At 36.9% G+C, this 15,029-nt stretch overlaps 1 protein-coding gene and 1 pseudogene across 2 annotated transcripts in view; both read left to right on the forward strand.

The window, feature by feature from the left end:
* Window positions 1-15,029, forward strand: part of ITGAV (integrin subunit alpha V) — a 106,467-nt gene that overhangs the window by 32,694 nt on the left and 58,744 nt on the right. For both annotated transcript variants that reach the window (XM_077154383.1, XM_077154382.1), the window contains exon 3: window positions 3,254-3,345. In XM_077154383.1, coding sequence (XP_077010498.1) covers window positions 3,254-3,345 — 92 coding nt within the window. The remainder of the gene's footprint in view (window positions 1-3,253; window positions 3,346-15,029) is intronic.
* LOC143677856 (RNA-binding motif protein, X chromosome-like) lies at window positions 352-1,617 on the forward strand (annotated as a pseudogene).

A 15,029-nucleotide genomic window follows, 5' to 3' on the forward strand; every position in this document is an offset into this window, starting at 1 on the left:
TGACTGTTGCTGAGGAAGCATCTCCTCCAGCACTGGAATATCTGTAGTTGTCTTTGTCCTGTTTCCTTTGCAGTAGCTGTGGCATATCCCAGGCAGCCTACAGACTTTCAGCATCACCCTAAATGTCAACTTCAGGGCTGTGACTCAAAATATTTACTTCATTCATGTGCCCTGAAATAGCTGCCAGTTTCAGCCAGGTCATGAATAAACTTCTTGTCGGTTTGTTTTGTACAACAGGCTTTCCTTTTGTTTTTCCTGCCTACCCTATATTCACATTTTCTAAGTGGGAAACTTCTGCCTGATGTTGAGTGAGGTATTTAAAACTTGGTCTCTAGGTGGTGGGACGTTATAGGCGAGAACTCGGAAAATCTCAAACAGAAGCAAAATGGTTGAAGCAGATCGGCCTGGAAAACTCTTCATAGGTGGCCTTAATTCAGATACCAGCGAAAAGGCACTTGAAGTAGTATTTGGGAGATACGGTCCTATAGTGGAAGTTCTTTTAATGAAGGATCGGGCAACGAACAAGTCTAGAGGCTTTGCTTTTATTACATTCGAGAGCCCTGCAGATGCTAGGGATGCTGCCAAAGACATGAATGGAAAGAGTTTGAATGGAAAAGCAATAAAAGTAGAGCAAGCAAACAAACCATCTTTTGAAAGAGGTGGTAGATGGAGGCTGTCACCTCTTGGAAGAAACAAGGGCCCACCAAGAAGTCTGAGATATGAAATAGGAGGAAGTGGAGGAGCAAGAGGACGTTCTTCACAAGGAGGACATTTGGATGATGATGGATATTCCCTTAACCTCAACATGAGTTCTTCCAGCAGAACTTTTCCAACTAAAAGAGGTCCATCTTCAAGAAGTAGAGATCCTCCTTCTAAAAGATCTGCTCTTTCTGGTTCAGCATGAAACAGTAATAGGATGGGAGGACGAGGTCCAGTATCTGGTGGAAGAGAAAATTGTGGAGAACCAGTGTCATCCCAGAGAGATGATTATGTGTTGCCAAGAGATGATGGCTATAATACTAAAGATAGCAGAGATTATCCAAGTTCCCGAGACACCAAGGCTTACGTTCCACCACCAAGAAAGTATATATATCGTGATTATGGCTATGCTGGTTCTCCGGGTGATCATTCTTCACGAGGTTACAGTGATCGTGATGGTTATGCTGGGGGTCGTGATAGAGATTATTCTGATCATCCAAGTGGGGGCACTTACAGAGATTCATATGGAAGTTATGGTAACTCTCATGGTACACCACCTGCACGAGGGCCTACTATAACTTACGGTGGGAGCGGTCGCTGTGGTGATTATAACAGTTGACGAGATGGATATGGCAGAGGTAGAGAAACGTACTCAAGCAGCCGAAGTGATACCTACTCAAGTGTTCGTGAGCGTGGTGGTAGACAAGAACGTGGGCTTCTACCATCTCTGGATAGGGTATACCCAGCTCCTCGTGAATCATATAGCTCAAGTTATGGGGCCTCCTCCAGAGAAGGTTGTGGGGGAAACCGATCTGAAAGAGGAGATCGAAACAGATATTGAAAGAGTAATAGTTTTATACCAGTCTTTGTTTGAAAAAAAGGGAACAGTGCTACTTTATGTTACCTATGTACTATTAAAAAGTTGGGTTTGGCAGGGAGGGGCTTCTATAATTGTCCCTCCTTGAATTTTTTGATATTATGAAGAAAAAGTAGAATTTTTCTAAATGTTTTCATAAATGTTAATGTTAATTGAAAAGTAGCATTTCTCTAACTTTTCTGTGTATTGGTAAAATTTTCAAAGTAAAAATTTCCATGAAATGTTATTTCCTGTTTGTGGTTTCATGTCTGAATTACCCAAGTTGAAAAGCAATTTAAGCAGTTTATTTACCAAAATCACTGATTGAATGTGTTTGGATAGTTCATTTCATTGTTCTGAATTTCCCATTGGTGTCTTAGAACATTTTTATTTTTGTGCTTAGATCTTTAAAACATTCATATGCACATAAAATTAAGTAGATGTTGCATATCCAGTGAAGCCACACCTTTTTCCATTTACTAGGTAGATTAAACAAGTTATATATTCCTATTTAAAAAATTGAATGTTTGAAAGTTGTAAGAGTCCTCAAAACATCTATAAAACAGTGTTTGACCTAATACCAAAAACTGTATTCTTTATGCTTTTGAAATAACTATAAATTATGCTATAAATCAAAGGCAGAATAAAACTTAGATTCAATGTGATGGAAGACTTTAAGAAATTAAAATCTATAATCCATTTTCTTATTTACATTAAAGCAGCAAATGACTGAATGGTTAAAAAAAAACAAAAAAAAACTTGGTCTCTAGAAAAAAGTTCTGATTGGTAAATTAGAGCTTCCTGTTGAGCATGCTTCTTGAAGAAATGATAATCTGAGGTTATAACCTTGTTGATGCTTAAAGCAATCAAGATGGTTTTTTTTTTTAAGACTGTTGACTGAGTTTTGGGTGCCAATGTATGCCAGTGACTGATAATCTATTATAGGTGGCTTCTTTTGTCAGTGTGATTGAAAACACATTTAGTCATATGATACTTTAAAACATGGCTGTTGTTTTGAGGCATATCCAAGTTTTAGCAAAGCTCCCGATTTTTCATTAAAAAGAGTCAGATTTCCTCATAGTGTTTCGCTTTTGATGTGCTCCTTCATTCTTGTTAAATACTATTGATAAATATCTTGTCATACTGAAGGAACTTTGGAATTTTGCATTCTACCAGTACTTGATGAAAAAAAAATGAAACAGATATGTAAAAGTTGTTCTTATTTTCTGTGACATTTTCTATCTTAGCTAGACCTGAGATCTGCGAAGACAGATGTTTATATTCATTATGGCAGGGAATGTTTTCTGTACTTTGCTTTAATAAGAAATAGAAAAAAAAATAGAACATAGTAAAGATGAAATTATTGCTACTCACAAAGCAGGGCAATAGCCTGTGCCACCATATTCAAATTTTAAGGAAAATACATCTGTTGTGAAAAGAGATGTATGAAGACAGTTTTTCAAGGTAGTAGGAAGGGAATTGGATAATAGTTATGAAGAGGAGACCCCTCTTAAAACTTATAGGTACAGAACTAAGCTAAAAAATGCTTAGCTTATAAGATAAATAAGATAAATGTTCAGTGTAGTATTTGATTACTCAAATGCACACTCTTCTTAGACCTGTCTGGATAGAAATAAACTCTCTCTATATACTAAGGTAATATATTTTGTTTCTCACCCCTTTTTATTTCTTTTCTAGGCAATAGAGATTATGCCAAGGATGATCCATTGGAGTTTAAGTCCCACCAGTGGTTTGGAGCATCTGTGAGGTCAAAACAGGATAAAATTTTGGTAAGTCTTTTGGATATTTACTCATAGGTGAGTTTAGTCAATTTATGTGGGAATTCAGAAAGTTTTATGTTTTAAAGTTGATAGTAAAATCCAGTATGCCCAAGGATGTATGCAGAAATACGTTAGTTGTGATTAAAAGTGACACCTTTTAAGGATTTCACCTCTTGTGTCCTTGAAAGACTTGATAATTGCTCATCACTGCCTTCATTACTGCATTGTTATTTTCTGCTACCCTACAGGATGCTGAAGTTCTCAGTCTCAGAAATAGTGTGCCTTTGATGAATCAAATACTCAAAAATATTCTAGTACCTCACCTTTACAAAAATACAACCACCAATCTTTCCTTTACATTATCTTCTCCCCTGCTGTTGTCCCATTCCTCTGCTCCCCTTCTCAGAAACACTTTTGAGTGTTTTCTATAGTAATCATCTTTACTTTTCACTTTATATTCTTTCCGCTTTAACTGCTCTGGACAGAATTAGGTACACAAGTTCAAAGTCACAATTGACTTTCACATTGTTAAATCCACTGTTACTTTTATCTTTCTCACTCTCTTAACACCATTCAGAAAGGTTGGTCGATCCAATCTTTTTTGAAATTCTTTCTTTCTTTGGCTTCTGGGACACACGCTCTCTTGATTTTTCTCCCATCTTGTTGGTTGTTTGTTTATAGTTTCCTCTAATGGCATCCTCTTCTCCATTTCTGAATGTTGGGGCATATAAGAGTTCTGTCTTGGGCCTCCTTGCCTTTTCCAGTGACGCATTTTCCCTTTCCCATTGCTTAAAATACAATCTATATGTCCTTATCCTTTGTATATACTACTATCTCTCAAGTCTCCCTAGAGCTTTAAAGTCACATTTCCAAACTCTTACTTATGTGACATTTCCATTGAATAGCCAGTAGATTACTCAAAATGAACATGGCCAAAATAAGACTTGTTACCAACCTTCAAAAAAGCAAAAGCACCGGACTGTTTCCGCACAAATCTTCCTCACCTTATTAAAAGACACAATTCTCTATTTTCTCAAGCAGTGAACCCTGTCAATTCTGCCCTCAAAATATATCCCACATCCATCAATAAATCATCTCTATTATTTCTGCCCTGCCCCACAATGTGCCACCATCCTTACTCATCTGGGTCAATCAGTGGCACTTCTCATCTCTCTTGCTTTCTCAGTTGTCCCAAATACAGTCCATTTTCATAGAAAGACACAATTCAACCAGAGCATTCTACCTCCTTTATTGAAAGTGTCAAATGCTTCCTCTCACTCTCAGAATAAAAATCATGTTCTGGGAAGATTGTGGGAAGATGGCGGAATAGGGTGCTTCAGGACTCGGTCTTTCCTCCAAACAACTATTAAACACGCAGAACCTGTCTGAAACAACCATTTTGAAACTTCAGAGGTCAAAATAATACTGTACAGTCTCCAGAGAAGAGCAAGAGGTTGATAAACTATGGTAAAGAACAGTAATTTGCTCCCCTTTTACAGCAGCTACAGCTTTTCTCATGAAAACCACCATGGGAAACATCTCCTGGCTAGCTTGCTAGTGACAGAAAGAGACATAAAAATCCTCTTCCCCAAGACCAGGGTGAGCAAGGCTGATCACTGATGATGGTTCTAGATTAGCAGGGGGGCCGGCTCTGACAGCTGCCATTGTTTCAACCAGCCCAGATAAGGGTGGCAGCTGCGATTATTTCAAACTGCCCCTACTGTGGCAGTGGTGGAGACTTTCAGCTGCAATTCCTTTCAGCTGTAGGGGACAGTTAGATAAAGGGCTGTATTTTCTGAGCAGGTAAAGAAAACTCAGCTTTGGGAAGTGGTGCAAGAAACTCTTGGCACCCTTCCTGATTCCCTCCTTATGTCATGGTAGACCCAGTCTGTTCCCCTTTCTCACCCTGTTTTGAATGGGAAAGACTGATTAGGGAAGTTCTTCTCTGGCATGCCCTTCCTTCCAGATTTTGCCCCCCAGGCAAGAGCAGCCTGGGATAACCAAAACAGTATAAGAAACTATGGAGGCATAAAATCTAGAGCAAAGACTTGCCAGCTTCAAACACCTGGGAGAGGGACATGTGTCTCCTGGGAAACAGAGGGGAGAACCAAACTCCTGTAAACAGGGGAATCCAAACAGTTAACAAGAACCCAGGACAAGAAAGGGGCCCAGAGAGGCAGGGAAATCCTGACACACCACATTGACCTTGGGTGAACCATCCTGGTAGGAGGGCTGAAGCCCAAGAAAATACCTGTTTTATCATTAGCTGGTTACAAAATGAAGAAACAGACATTTCAAGGAATAAATCCCAGGGTTAACATTTTAAAATACTAAAATGTACAGTGAGCAAGAAAAGAAATGGCCCATCCAAAGAAAGAGGATAAAGACTCAGAAAACACCAGTGAAGGAGACAAAAATGTAGACATACAAAACAAAGCCTTTAATGAAATATCTTAAAAATGCTCAAGGAGATAAGGGAAAGTGCAGAGAGAGAATTAAGGGATATCAGGGAAACAATGAATGAGCAATATGAGAGTCTTAGTAGAGAGATAGAAACTTAAAAAAAGGAACCAAAGAGAACTACTGGAGTTGAAGACCATAATAACTAAAATGAAAAATGCCCGGGAGGGTTTCAAGAGCAGATAGGAGGTCTTCATGGTTTGTCTGCTAAACTACATTGTCGCTGTGTCCTGGTGACATGGCATCGGCAAGAATGGAGACCTGCCCTGGCCCCCAATCAGGAATGAATTCAAGTATTGCCAAAGAGTGACCACAACCTCTTCAGCAGAAGTTAAACAGAATTTGGTGATTATGGGTAGAAAGACCTGGTTCTCCATCTGTGATTTATGTACCCTAGAAAAGCCGTGTTTTAATCCTGATCCAATCTTGTGGGAACAACTGTTTCTTTTTAATCCTTATTCAACAATGTAGGTTGGAATCTTTTGATTAGAGTATCTCCACAGAGATGTGATGCACCGAATTGTGGGTATTAAAGATGGAGATGTAATTCCACCTGTTCCAGGGGGGTCTTGAATAGTTTTCTGGAATACTTTAAAAGAGGAAACATTTTGGAGAGAGTCCCCTTTTAAAATGACAAGATAGCTAGGAGAACTACCAGAGCCCATGCAGCCAGACATCTTTGGAGATGAAGAAGGAATATGCCCTCTGGGGAGCTTCATGAAGCAGTAGGCCTAGACAGGAAGCTAGCAAATGTCACCATGTTCACCATGTGTCTTTCCAGTTGATAGTTTTTGGCCTTTCTTGAGTGATAGTAACCTCTTATTGGGGCCTTAATTTGGACATTTTTATAGACTTGCATTAATTGGGACATTTTCACAGTCTTAGAACTGTAAACTTGCAACTTATTAAACTCTCCTTTTTAAAAGCCTTTCCACATTCCATTTCTTGTACGTCTCATTCCAGCAACTAGAAACTAGAACAGAAGAATTGGCATTTAAAGGACAGAAAATTAATTGAGTTCTCAATAGAGAACTCAAAGAACCCCAACAGGGAGCACATTTTCTTGCTAAAAGTTTGGAAGAATTAGCAAATAAAGTGGACATGTTTGGATAATGGGAGACAGTTCTGTTTATAAGGAAGCGATGAATCAGCCAGGCTATCTTAGATTGTTTGTGACAAGGGTCATGCAGAAATTTGAAAGTGACACATTTTTTCCAGAAATGTTGTAGAGAAATACAAATTTTTACCAGAATATACAGGTGTTCTTTCTGATGTCCAGAAAGAGAAAGGCATCAAGACCAAATTTGGAATGTATAAAAGAATGAGTAATGTGGTTTTCTGACTTAATTAGATTTGCTTCCCCCTCCCAATTACATATTTTTTTGTATTAGACAAAAAGAGACTTTTGTTAATTTTAAATCTGTGGATAATTGTTTCTAAGCATGGTGTTTTTACTTTCCATTAGTCTTAACTAGACTGTGTTGGATGCTATTTATGAAATATTGTTACAGCTGCTTTAATGCCTATCCCTCAGGGTCAGGATTAGGTCCCAATCCCTGCCTAGGGTTGTGTGTCTATCAAGGCAGCCCAAAGTTGGAGAGTCCCTGGTAGCATGAGTTGAAACCAGGACCTACTGAGATAGGAGCTAGACAGATTAGATCAAAGGGCAGGAAGGGATTACAGACAGAAGAAGTACAACTTGTATTTTACAAAAAATTGGATCAAAATAGGGACTGTAAGTTATTCTGGTTTTATCACCCTTCTGAAAAAAGTTCATTCACTCTTAGGAAATCAGTGAACTGAGAGCTCCACTATATTCAGTAGGGAAAATAGTTAGGTAGAAGACTAACTTTTTGAGGGTTAAAAGAGGAGAAAAGTTCTGAGACCGTTAAAACTCTGTTTCTCATCATCAGTGAGGATAAAAGAGTTGTTACATGATAGAAGTGAATAGGCTGCTCTTTATAGAAAACTCAATCTAATAATAAGCGTAATGGGTAATATTAAACTCAAAGAGGTAATGAATTGAGAATGGATATTGCTAGAAACCAAAGTTAGTTTGTTAGAAAATAAGCTTCAAAATATTAAAAAATAAAACTTCTAATATTTTTTATTTATCATATTAGCAAAGCTTTAGATTATTATGCTATCTAAGAAAATAACACTTTCAGCATTTTCTGCGTTATAAATTGACACAGTCATTTAAAAAAGATATATTAGCAATATCAATTAAAATATAAAATGTTCATATCCTTGGAACCCAGAGCTTACATTTCTAGAAATTAATCCTGAACTTAAAAAAGGGCCAAGAGTATTTGTTGAAGACTTTTTTCAATAACAGTTTGAAAACAACTTAATGTTGATCAATGAAAAAATATCTAACTAACATATCTATAGAATGTAATATTCTACAGCATGTAAAAAGATTGAAGTACGTCAGTAGAAAAATGTCAATGATTGCTAAGTGAAAGAAGCAAATTGTATATAATAGCCAAGATTTTTAATAAAGATTAAAAGTTATATTGTATACAGAAGAAAAAAACAAAAGAGGGGCTGATAGAAACTTGTAGATGAGATACTTGAAATGATCAGGCTGAGACGCAGAAAGAAGAATTATATAAAATGAAAATAGCATACGATACCTTTGGGATACCAACAAGCATACCAATATTCAAGTTATGGGAGTCTCAAAAGGAGAAGAAAGAGAGAAAAGGGCAGAAGGAATATTCAAAGATACAATGACAGAGAATTTCACAAACTTAGCAAAAGATGTGTATATGCACATACTTGAAGCCCAGAGAACACCAAACAGGATAAATACGAAGACAAATGTACCATATCATATATTGATCACATTTTCAGATGCAAAGAGCAAGGAGAGAGCTCTGAAAACTGCAAGAGAAAGGCAACATGTTATGTACAAGGGAGTGCTGATGAGACTAAGTGCTTATTTCACATCAGAAACTGTGGAGGCAGGGGTTAAAATACTTAAAGTGCTGAAAGAAAACAACTGCCAACCAAGAATTTTATATCTGGCAACTTTCTTTCAAAAGTGAGGGAGAAATTAAGACAATCCCAGATAAACAAAAGCTGAGAGAGTTTATCACCACTAAACTTACCCTATAAGAATAATAAAGGGAGTTTTTGATCTGAAAGAAAATGACCATAGACAGTGGTTCAAAGCAGCATAAAGAAAGACCTGCACTAAAGGTAACCTTATTTGGGTAATTATAAATGCCTATTTTATTGTATTGTTTGGTATGTAACTCGATGTCTTACTTCCTACGGTTGCTAAAATGCAGACACACAAAGTAATGATAAATCTATGGTTTGAACATACAATGTACAAAGATATATGTGGTAACAGTACAAAAAAAAAGATGGGGAATGGAGTCGTATAGGAAAAGTATGTGTGCATGTTACTGAAGTTTAAATTATCAAACCAAATATTGTTATATACTTAACACGGTAAATATTCACATGGTGGTAATCACAAGGAAAATAGATGAAAAATATATCAAGATAGAAAAGAGAGGGCAGTCAATATGGTACAACACAAAAGGTCAAATATATATAAAAGTAAGTGTTGACAGAACTGAGAGACAAAAAAATATAAGAACTACAAAGCCTAAATAGCAAAGCTGCAGAAGAAAGTCCTGCATTATCAATAGTGACTTTAAACGTGAATGGATTAAGCTCTCCAGTAAAAGTCAGAGATTGGCAGAATGGATAAGAAAGCGTAACTGTCTGAAAAAGACGCACCTTAAATTCAAAGATACAGTAGGTTGAAAGTGAAAGGATTGAAAAAAATAGAAGTCAAAAGAGAGCAAGATTAGCTATGTTAATATCAGGTGAAATAGATTTAGCTAAGAAACAGTCACAGGGGACAAAGACAGTCATTATATACTGGTAAAAGGGACAATTCAGCAAGAAGATGTAACAGTTATAAATATTTATGCACCCAACAGCAGAGCCCCAAAATATATGAAGGAAACACTGATAGATTTGAAAGGAGAAATTGGCAATTCTTTATTAAAGTAGGTGACTTTATAGAACCACTTGCAAAAATGGATAGAACATCTAGTCAAAAGATCAGTAAGGAAATACAAGACTGAATAATACTCTAAACCAACTAGACCTAATAAACAATGTATGCATTCTTCTCAAGTGTACATGGATCATTCTCCAGGATAGACCATATGTTAGTCCACAAAATAAGTCTCAATAAGTAAAAACAATACTGAAATCATGCGATATATATTTCTCAACCACCCTGTAATGAAGCTAGAAATCATTACCAGAGGAAGAAATGGAAAACTCACAAATATGTGAAAATAAGCAAAATACTCTTAAATAACCAATGTATTAAATATGAAATCACAAGAAAAATTAGGAAATATTTCAGGCAAATAAACATGAAAATACAACATACCAAAATTATGGGATGCAGCAAAGCAGTTCTAAGAGGGAAATTTATAGCTCTGAATGCTGACATAAAAAAGAAGAAAGATGTCAAATCAGAGACCTAACCTCAAAACTGGAAAAACTAGAAAAAGAGGAGCAATCTGAACCCAAAGTGAACAAAACAGAAGGAAATAAAGATTAGAGATAAATTGACAAAACTGTAGCTAGACTGACAAAGAAAAAGAGAGGATATAAATAACGAGAATCAGAAATGAGAAGGGGGACATTACTACTGACCTTGCTGAAATATAAAGAACAATAAGAGGATACTGTGAAAAACTGTAAGCCAATACATTAAATAACCTAGATGAAATGGAAAAATTCTTAGAAACATATAAATTACCTACATCAAAGATATCAGCAAATTGTAAGTAAAGAGAGGAGATCAGTCATCCAAAATCTCCCCCAAAAGATAAGCCCAGGACTAGATGACTTCACAGGGGAATTCCACCAAACATTTCAAGAGGACGTTAGCTCCAATTCTGCTCAAATTCTTCCAAAATATTGAAATGGTGGGAATACTTCAAGAGTCTAATAATCACCCTTATACCAAAGGCAGATCAAGATACCACAAGAAAACTATAGACCGACATCTCTTAGGAATATAGATGCAAAAATCCTTAACAAAATACTAGCAAACTGAATCCAGCAACACATTGAAAGAATTATACACTGTGATCAAGGGGGTTTATCCACGGCATGCAAATTGGTTCAGCATTAGAAAATCAATTAATATAATACAGTACATCAACACAATAAAGGAGAAAAGCTGCACAATTATCTCAGTTGATGCAGAAAAGCATTAGTGAAAATCCAACAACCTTCATGATAAAACACTTAGAACACTAGAAATAGAAGAAAACTTCCTCAACATCATAATGGGTATATAAGGAAAGTACACAGCTAAAATGACTGAAAGTTCTCTGTTTAAGATCAGGAGCAAGACCAGACAGTCACCACTGTTATTCAACATGGTATTGGAAGTTCTTGCCAGAGCAGTTAGGCAAGAAAAAGAAATAAAGGCATCCAAATTGGAAAGGAAGAAGTTAAATTTTCCTGTGTGCAGATGGTATGTTCGTCTATACAGAAGATCCTGTAAAATGTATAACAAAGCCCCTAGAGCTAATAAATGAATTCAGCAAAGTGGTGGGGCACAAAATGAACACCTCCAAATCAGTAGTGTTTTTATACACGAGCAGTGAGCAATCAGGAGAAGAAATCCATTCACAATAGCACTAAAAGAATAAAATGTTTAGGAATAAATCTAACCAAGATTATAAAGACTTCTATACAGAAAACTGTAAAACACTGCTAAAAGAAATCAAAGTATACTTAAATAAATGAAGTATATTCTATGTTCATGGATTGAAGGACTAAATATCTTTAGGATGTCAATCCTACCCAAAGTAGTATACAGATCAAATGCCATACCAATCAAAATTTCAATAACCCTCTTTGTAGAAATGGAAAATCCAATCATAAAATGTATATGGAGGGATAAGGGACTCTGGATAGTTAAAGCTTTCTTCAAAAAGGAAAATGAAGTTGGAGGACTCACATTTCCTGATCTGAAAACCTATTTTAAACCACAGTAGTGAGACTAGCATGGTATATTGACAGAAGGACAAATATATATATAGCAATGGAATCAGATCGAGAGCTCAGAAATCAACTCTCATGTTTATGGCTAACTGATTTTGACAAGGTGGCAAGACCACTCAATTGGGAAAGAATAGTCTCTTAGACAAATGGTGCTGGGAAAATGGATATCCTTTTGCAAAAAAACAGGAGGATCCCTACATCACACCATAAATAGGAGCAACTAAAAGTGGATCAAAGACTAAATATAAGAGCCAGAACTATCGAACTGCTAGAAGAAAATGTAGAGAAGCATCTTCAGGGCCTTGTGTTAGGCAGTGGTTTGTTATACTTTTATTGCATGAGCAATTAAAGAATAAATAGATAAATATGACCTCATCAAAATTAAAAGCTTTCGATTCTCAAGAGTACTTAATCATGAGAGTAAAATGACAACCTACACAATGGAAGAAAATACATGGAAACTATATGTGGTGGTTAAGTTTGTTGTCAGCTTAGCCAAGTGAAAATGCCCAGTTGTCTGGTCAGGCAAGTACTGGCCTCACTGTTGCTGTGAGGATATTTCATGGCTGATGGATAAGCCAGAAGGCTGGTGTAGGAAGTCAGCAGTCAGTTGATTGCATCTGTGGCTGATTATATCTGCAATCAACTAAGGCATGTCTCCCACCAATCAGATAATACAATCAATTGAAGACTTTTAAGGAAGAAGAAAGACTTTCTCACTGCTTTTTCAGCCAACGAGCCTCTCCTGTGGAGTCGTCCAGACCCTTCATCAGAGCTGCCAGCTTCACACCCTCCCCTATGGATTTTGGACTCTTCCATTCCCACGGATTTGTGAGACAACTTTATAAATCTCCTATTTACAGATATCTCCTGTTGGTTGTTTCTCTAGAGAACCCTGACTAATACACTATATATCTAATAATGGTTTAAGATCCAGAATGCATAAAGATATCCTTCAACTTAAGAACTAAAAGGCAAACAACCCAATTAAAAATGAACAAAAGACTTGATAGAAATCTCCCCAAAGCAGATACACATTGTCCAGAAAACACATGAAAAGATGCTCAATATCATTTGCCAATAGGGAAATGTAAATCAAACCACAATGAGATACCATTTTATCCCTATTGGAATAGTTGCTATTAAAAAGGGAGTATTGGAGAGGTTGTGGAGAAATAGACACACTCATTCCTTGCTGCTGTCAATGTAAAATGGTGCAGCCACTGTGAAGACAGCTTGGTATAACCATATAACCTGGCAATCCCACTACTATACCAAAAGAATTGAAAACAATGACTCAAACATATTTTCACACTGATGTTCATAGCTGCAGTATTCAAAATTGCCAAACGATGGAAGCAACCTGTATGTCTATCAACTGATGAAAGGATAAATAAAATGTAGTGTACACATATGATGGAATATTTATTCAGCTGTTAAAATGAATGAAATTCTGATTCATGTGACAACATAGATGAACGTTGAAGACATGTTGAGTGAAACAAGACAGAAAAGGTACATATTGAAAGAATATTGCATGTTCTTTCTAATTGAAATAATTAGAATAAGCAAACTCAGAGAGTCAGAATCTAGAATATAGGTTTCCAGGGGAGGGGGTGGGGCTAGGGAATGGGAATTTAAGGCTTTATGTTTCATATCATGGAGATGTTTTGTTAGTAGATGGTGGCAATGGCAGTACAACATCATGAACATAATCGACAGCACTGAAATCTGTCTGAATTTGATTAGATGGGGGGACTGTGAGAGTGTATATATGGTAACAGAATAAAAATTTTAAAAAAATACATGGGACTTGACTACACAAACAGGGAAACCTAAATTAAACCATGGACTACAGCTAATTGTACAGTTATAAAAGTGTGCTATCATCAGTTGTAACAAATGTTCCACACCATTGCAAGGTGTTAATAATAGGTTTATTAGTACCCTGTATTTTATGCATGATTAGTTCTGTGAACCCACAACTTCTCTAATAAAGAAAAAAAAATTTTTAAATCACATCCTCACTGGCTTACAAACATCTCCCTCATTACTTCACTGACTCCTTCTTTTGCATCCTTTCAAACTCACTGCCTTACACTTTCCAGCCATTAGAATTTCTTTGGTTCTTCCTTATGCCAAGTTATTTGAATTAGGACCTTAGTATTTGTGTTCTTTCTGTTTGGAATACTGTCATGTTGATTCTTGCTTGGCTAGTTCCTTGTCGTTCTGATTTTAGCTTTGTTTTCACTTCCTCAGAGAGCCGTGCCCTATTTTAAGTCCCTCCATAGTACTTATTTTTGCTCAATATTTTATAAATTTTTTCTTTTGCTTCTTTAATCCACTAAAATCTAAGCCTATGAAAACAGGGACTGTTCTAGTTTACTAGCTGCCAGAATGCAAAATACCAGAAATGGAATGGCTTTTAAAAGGGGGAGTTTAATAAGTTGCTAGTTTACAGCTCTAAGGCTGAGAAAATGTCCCAATTAAAACAAGTCTATAGAAATGTCCAATCTAAGGCATCTAGGGAAAGATAACCATGTTTCAAGAAGACCAATGAAAGTCAGGGTTTCTCAAGTGAAAGGGAACCTGGCGAGCACAGAGTTTCTCTCTCATCTGGAAAGGCACAATAGTATATACGTTCAGGATTCCTCTCACCTGGAAGGGCACATGGTGAACGCAGTCAAAGTTCCTCTCATCTGGAAGGGCACATGGCAAACACAGCGTCATCTGCTAAGCTTTCTCTCCTGGCTTCCATTTTCATGAAGCTCCCTGGGAGGCTTTTCCTTCTTCATTTCCAAAGGTTGCTGGCTGGTGGACTCTGCTTCGTGGTGCTGCAGCATTCTCTGCTCACCCTGAATCTCTCTCATTCTCCAAAATGTTTCCTCTTTTTGTAGGACTCCAAAAACTAATCAGGACCCACCCAAATGGGTGGAGACATGCCTCTACTGAATCCAGTTTAACAACCATTCTTGATTAAATCATCTCCAGGGAGATGATCTAGTTACAGTTTCAAACATACAGTGCTGAATGGGGATTAGAAGAAACAGCTGCCTCTACAAAATGGGATTAGAATTAAAACATGGCTTTTCTAGGGTACATATATCATTTCAAACCAGCACGGGGACCTTCTAGCTTATCCTTATCAGTGCTTAGAATAGTACCCAGCA

The sequence above is a fragment of the Tamandua tetradactyla genome, chromosome 3, assembly GCF_023851605.1.
Source record: "Tamandua tetradactyla isolate mTamTet1 chromosome 3, mTamTet1.pri, whole genome shotgun sequence".
NCBI lineage: Eukaryota > Metazoa > Chordata > Mammalia > Pilosa > Myrmecophagidae > Tamandua > Tamandua tetradactyla.